The sequence below is a fragment of the Fragaria vesca genome, linkage group LG3 (assembly GCF_000184155.1).
Source record: "Fragaria vesca subsp. vesca linkage group LG3, FraVesHawaii_1.0, whole genome shotgun sequence".
Taxonomy (NCBI): Eukaryota; Viridiplantae; Streptophyta; class Magnoliopsida; order Rosales; family Rosaceae; genus Fragaria; species Fragaria vesca.
Window position 1 is genome coordinate 2,784,515 of NC_020493.1, and position 6,836 is coordinate 2,791,350.

Here is a 6,836-nt window from a genome sequence, read left to right on the forward strand (position 1 = left end):
TACCGACGTCCGCACCTCGATAACGTACTGTATACACACACACACACACACGGAGAGGATGTATGTGACTGGTGGATGATATGGTTTTTTCTCCCCTTACAAAGTTTTTAGTTAAGATAAAAGTTGAAACTTAGCTAATGATGATGAAATGTGGTAATCATTGCAGCATGGAATATTATATAGAGAAGACATATTACAAGACTGCATCATTGATTTCAAACAGTTGCAAAGCGATTGCCATTCTTGCTGGGCATACAACGGAAGTTGCAATGCTGGCTTTTGACTATGGAAAAAATCTGGTTTGTGAATTCTTTTCCCTGTCAATTCCGTATTTGATTTCATTTTTCCAGGGGAGGAAGCTATCCTTTTGAGATCTTTATAAAGTTTACTGGTCATGTCTTCCAAACAGAAGCATTGCTGGAGAATTTAAAACTAAGATTTAGCTGAAATTTATCTTTTAGAGTATAAACAATGAAATGAAGGTTTCACATTGATACAGGTGTGTAAAAGTTTTGGGTTAGCTGACTAATTTTTTCCCCTCAGGGATTGGCATTTCAATTGATAGATGATGTCCTTGATTTTACCGGCACGTCAGCATCTCTTGGAAAGGGTTCTTTATCTGACATCCGTCATGTAAGTCTTAAGTAATGTGGGGTTTTCCTGTTTTAACACAGGAATGTGATCTAGAAATAATTTATCAAAGTATCTGTTTGTCGTGTAGACTACCCCTTATGTTATTTATGTGAATCAATTTCTCCTGGTTATGAAACAGAAATGCTTATCCCAGTGGAACTAAAAGCTATGTTTGCATAGCCCACTGGAACTTTAGAGGACCAAACTGATGTTCTTAATGAACTTCCAGTCCAACTGTCTCTTTATCTACCTCTTATGCTCATTATGAGCTAGATACATTTATTGGATGAGCTTGCTAGCTTAACTTGAACAATGTTGACATCTAGGCAGATTTTTCCTGTATTTGTCAGCCTTGAGATCTTAGTTGTACTTAATTGTGTTAACAGTATTGTCTTTATTCTTGCCCTATCCTTCCAAATGTCATTCTATGTTTGGCACACAAAAAAAAAGCTTGCCATTTCTCCAACTATATGCAAGTATAATGACTTGAGCTTAAGAAAATTTGTACTTCATGGCTAGAAATTTCTTTTCTGTGTCTTGAAGCCAACTTTCGACTTTTGTGTTCTAAGATACAAAAAAGAAATTCTCAACTATTCTCTCACATGCTACTACTTCTTGAGCTTTTCTGTACAAGAGCCCTTATTCCTTTTCTTGTCATGGTCTTCTTAATGTTTAGTGAATATGTTGCACAATTTGGCCTGCCATAATTATGTGCCCATATTATGATTTTGTAGGGCATAGTTACTGCTCCAATATTATTTGCAATGGAAGAGTTCCCTCAGTTGCGTGCAGTGGTTGAACAGGGATTTGACAATCCTGCAAATGTTGAGATTGTAAGTTTGTATAATTTAACTCAGATGTACTTTCTTGTTTTTGAAGTCTGGTTTTTCTTGACTTTAATTTGATCTTTCCTGCAAGCATATTATGAATATTTGATATTAAAGGTTCTGAAGCCAATATCGAGTGGCTTGCATTTATAAATCCCCTTTCAACCTATTTGTTAGTAAAAACTGAACGCCAAACACTTACTGTTCTGCATTCAGGCTCTTGACTACCTTGGTAAGAGCAATGGAATACAGAGGACAAGGGAGCTAGCCCGAAAACATGCAAGCCTTGCTGCAGAGGCAATTGAATCTCTGCCGGAGAGCCACGATGAAGATGTACTAAGATCAAGGAGGGCGCTCCTGGATCTCACCCATATAGTCATTACAAGAACCAAGTAACGGAGAATACCTACACCATAAATAACATACTGTGTTGAAAATTCAATACTCGTGTCATTGTTCCCCCAAGGCTGAGGAACAATTTCGTTGTTTTGATCATATATATTCTTTCAATTAAATCAATTTTGTTCTCCAAAAAGTTTATTTACAGATAGTCTGCACTTGTAGTTCCTTTTTCTTTGCACTTGTATATTTTTCGTTTATCTTTAATCATGTAAAATATACTGTAGTCACATTCTGCTGAAATGATGCACAAGGATCGTAGTTGCGGTGCTAAAAAGTGAATGTTACAGTGGCCTTGCTTTGGACGTCTTCTTATCTGTAATATTAGCAAAGGGTCCATTGAATTTTGACGATGTAACTGTCCTAGTTCCATGTTCTTTGAATTATAAGGTGAAGGCTGACAGAGTAAAAAAAAAAAAAAAACAATATTTCTATATGTTCAGGATGTATGCAGTATCTCAATCATTTTCCAGTATGCTTTTCTGATGACACACTGTATTGATATATTCAATGACTGATTCAGGATGTGAATTTCGTCTAGGCCAACTAGAGTAGTTAAAACGATTTTTGCTTGTCAATATTGTTTCCAAGATATTGCTTTTTAATCAAAATGGTACTTGACTCATAAATAAATATAAAAAAGGAAAGAAATAAGAAAGAGAGTAAGAAATGCTAATAGAAAATAGGACAAGTGTGTAAAGGAAAAAAAAAAAAAACAAAGAAAATAAAACGAAATAAAGAGAGAAAATTGTCATCACAGATATTGAAAACAGACCAGCTAGTAACTAACTAACTATGATTCTATTAGTTACATGGCATGTAAAAGAATTCCTTTACACAATTCATGACATGGTGACAAGTTCCTTTCTTGAAACCTCGGAGCCCTTAAACAAAAAAAGAAGAAGACACACACACTCGTGAATATACTGATCATTCACTCACTCGTGTGAGTCATGTCTCATGATATAGAAATTAGAGAGTATTTTCAGTACACGGCGTGTATCTTCACATACATACATGGATGATCATGATTAGAGGAAATAATATAGAAACATGGTGGTCAAACATACGGTTAAGATTGAGTCGTGTAAATACACTTCGTGCAAACAATAATTTTCAATAAAAATTATAGCATGAGACTTGCAATTATATTGGGCTTAGACCAACTAAACAGGACTAAACTACTTATAAAACTAGGGTTTTGCCGAAATCACAGACCAAAGGAAGCGATGTTGCTCAACCGTCATAGTATGATTCTCCGTTCCGATTCAGGGTTCTGCAACAACCGGGGATGATGATTCTGTGTTTTCTTCTCTGGATTTGAGATAAACGTATGAACCGGGATTCATCTCCGGTTGAATTTGTTGGTTTGCTTTTGGTCTTCGTTTTGTTTTAGGTCTTGATATTGTCTCTCGATCTTTTCCACAAACAGATATCAACGGTGGAAAGTACACACCAGGAAAGTGGAAATACGGGCGTATTGATGGAACCTTTCTCGTTATGAAAGGAGTCCCTCCCTGGTTGTCTTGTTCTTTCTCTGGCTAATTGCTATGAATATCAAAACCGTTTCTCAAGCTAAATGTTAAATATGAAAAACTAGATCAATTATCCGATTCTGGTTTGCGCATATATGATCAGTGCCATGCATTCTGTACTGGTTTTCTTGTTTCTTCAATCTGGACATGACCATCACACCCTTTTTTTTTTTTTATTTTTGAGTGCTATGTCAAATTTGAACAAGAGGATTACATACAAGTAAAATCACCGACACTGAATCCAAACTTGTTCTTCCTTCTTACTAGAAGCCTCATTAACAGTCAATTAAGCAAAAAGACAAAAAGTGCAAAATGCAGCTAACAAATTAAGATTCCCAGATCAGCAATTACAGTAACATATTAAGCTAAAAGAAAAACAAAAAGAAGCTCCACAGCTCTCGGTACGTTGCACAACAATGGGGAGAGATCCAATATGAATCACTCGATCTGTTCTTTTCTGTCATGTTCTTGGTTCTTCCTTTATTGGCAAGTAGAAAGAAACCAATACACATGTAAAGCGATAGAAGCATAAGAAATTAAATGCAGCAAATTCCCCACACGATCATTTTCTCAGACACTTGGTAGGCATAGCCCATGCCATAAGCAAGGTGGAGCAGTGGAATCTGTAAGGTGGTGTAAGGAATTTTGTCAGAACAATTAAAAATTTGGAGGTAGAAGCAAGCAGGAAATTCTAATGTGTGATATGGTTCGCATAGACTGCTTACAGTGAAATATCGTTAAGATATGAAATCAGTACTATCCTCATTCCTCAGCAGGGTACCTCGCCACTGGAAATCAACATTCCATATACAAAATTCCAAGATAAGGTTACCGGGGAAACACAATACATAAAGTCATTAAGCATGTTTGGGGAATCAGAAACTTACCCCAAGTCATCAACATCTGTGTCGTCCCCTTCGTTGGTTATCAGCTGTAGTGTTTGGTCATCAGCTGCGAAAATCTTCAATTTGAGGCGGTTGCTCATGGTTGAAGTTTCCAAGGACGGCAGTTTAGCAAGGCAATTTCCGGAGCAAAAGCTTTGCAATCTGGGTAGAACAGATAGTTTCAGATGTTTCAGCCTTGGGAGTGTAATCTCATTTCTTGAATCGTCTTCATCATTGCTTCCCACTATTTGCACCAGTCTTGGGCAGCCCTCGACTTCCAATGTCGTGAGTTGCGTTAAGCTGTTGGCCATGGAGTATGTTATCAAGTACTCCAACCTGTTGCAAACACTTGCTTGCAAAGTTGTTAGATTGTCGAAGGATATTGCAGATGATCTCAGATTCCTTAAGCTGTCACAAGCATTTGCGAACAGAGTTTGAAGGTTTGGAATATTTGGGATGCGAGTGGCTGATTGTGAGTTATCCTCCTCATCATCCTGGCCTAGATGCATCAGCTTCTTCATTCGAACAAGGCTCAACTCTTTTAAATGAGGGAACTGCTGGGTCGTTATCCCAACAGCACTAGCAGTGCTGCTTCCTTCAGGGTCGAGTAGTAATTTGTCCAGGAAAACAAGTGACTTGGACTCTGGACAACAAACCTCAAGTTTCTTTAGTTTACCAAAAAACTGCGCTGCTGCTGGGAGTGGACCATTGGAGAACTCCATTGCATTCAAGCCCAACCGCTCCAAGTTGGGAAATGAATCCTAAAATATAGTCAAAGCACAGACAAATCAGATAATTTGATTATAACGTACAACGCATATATAGTAGTACTTGTTGTTGAGTCAGGTTCTTGTTTCAAAGTGAGATAAACAACATTTTTGGGTAGGAGTCATACATTATATAAAATTATATTCAAACTGATTAACAAAGAAAATTATGTGTATATTAGATACTCATACCTTCTCAATTGAAAAGAGAAATTGCCGATTAGTAAGAGTACTGGAACTGTTCCCGTCAAGCTTTTCTTGGAAACTTGAAAACTCTTCAGCAAATATGTCCACTTTGTTGCAATTAAACACTCCCAAGTCATTAAGCAATGGCCAGCTACACACGTGCATCCCTGGGTAGAAGTTTATGAGCTCGGACAAGTTCCAAAAGAGCACGAGTGTTACTTTTGGAAACACAAACTTAAATACTGTTTGTAATCTCTCCTCTCTTGCAACGATTTCCTTCACTCCGCAATTCTTCACTATGAGAGTCTGTAACTGCTGGAGATTTCTAGCCACCCACAATGGAAAAATATTTTCCAAATTCTCGCATGAGTAAATCTCCACATACTTCAGATTTTCACAATCGAATGGTGCTGCTGATGTGTTCTGTATTTGTTTATTCCATATTGTGGTCAACTTGGTTAGACCCTCGAGAGACAAACTCGTCAACTTCGGCAATTCAACCTGTATAAAAATTTTGTATTAGTCATCTTATGAAACTGTGATACTGAAACTCAGATACGATATAAAAATAGTAAAGAAAGTTGAGCATATGCAGTTATTTCACCTTGTTGTCGAAAAGGAATCGCTGCATTAGTCTAGCACTCTCGATGTCTTTGATCTCATTGGCAAGTCTGTTTTTATCCGTAGTAACGTCAAGGATGAATCCCTCCAGTTGAGTGCAACCAGTCATACATAAATTTTCCAAGGACGGGAATTTGACAGTGTGAGTTCCGGAGCAGAAGCCTCTCAGACTTGGTAGAGCAGACAGTTCCAAATGTTTCAACATCTTGAATTCAATCTCATTTCTTGCAACGTCATTTCCACTGCTGGCAACTATTTCTATCATTTCCTCACAATCACGAACTTCTAGTTTTGTGAGTTGCATCAAACTTTTAGCCATGGAGATAGATATCAAGTATTTCAATCCCTTACAATGACTTACTTGCAGAGTTGTTAGATTGTTGAAGGATATTGTGGACGATCTTAAATTCTGTAAGCTGTCACAGTCCTCTAGCTCCAGAATTTCCACTTTTGGAAAATATAGGCCTGCTGATCCGAAGCTATCATCCCCAAGATTCATCAGCTTCCGCATCCCGTGAAGGTGCCACTCTCTTAAAAACGGGAAGGTCGCATCCCCAGCTGCATGTATTTCTCCATTGACTTTTTCAAGACCAAGTAATTGCTCAAGGGAAATCAAAGATGAGTCGTTGGTGTGTGCATAACTATAAAGATACTTGAGGTTCCTCAACAAGTGGAGTGGCGGACTATCCCAGTTCTCCATTATGCCGAAGCCTAAAGTTTCCAAGTTGGGCAATGAATCCTGAAAAATCAATTCCATAACTTCTGGTCAGTTATGATCAGTAAATACTTTTAAGTAGAGCAACAAACTTCAAAGTTTCCAAGTTGGGGAATGACTCCTGAAAAATCAATTCCATAACTTCTAGTCAGTTATATACGATCAATAATAATTTTATGTAGAGTAACAGGCATAAAATATTGATTTTTATTCCTTGCTTGGAATGGTGATTTTTTTTAAAGAAGGAAAAAAATAAACTTTGAATTAAT

The 6,836-nt window shown here is 37.4% G+C and overlaps 2 protein-coding genes across 2 annotated transcripts in view; both read left to right on the forward strand.

Annotated features, from left to right (window-relative positions):
• Nucleotides 1-2,117, forward strand: part of LOC101311735 (solanesyl diphosphate synthase 3, chloroplastic/mitochondrial-like) — a 6,479-nt gene extending 4,362 nt beyond the window's left edge. The window contains exons 9-12 of the mRNA XM_004293470.1: nt 167-299; nt 544-633; nt 1,368-1,466; nt 1,677-2,117. Coding sequence (XP_004293518.1) covers nt 167-299; nt 544-633; nt 1,368-1,466; nt 1,677-1,856 — 502 coding nt within the window. The 3' untranslated portion in view covers nt 1,857-2,117. The remainder of the gene's footprint in view (nt 1-166; nt 300-543; nt 634-1,367; nt 1,467-1,676) is intronic.
• LOC101310880 overlaps nt 1-6,836 on the forward strand; it is a 1,534,871-nt gene that overhangs the window by 571,546 nt on the left and 956,489 nt on the right. The window lies entirely within an intron of this gene.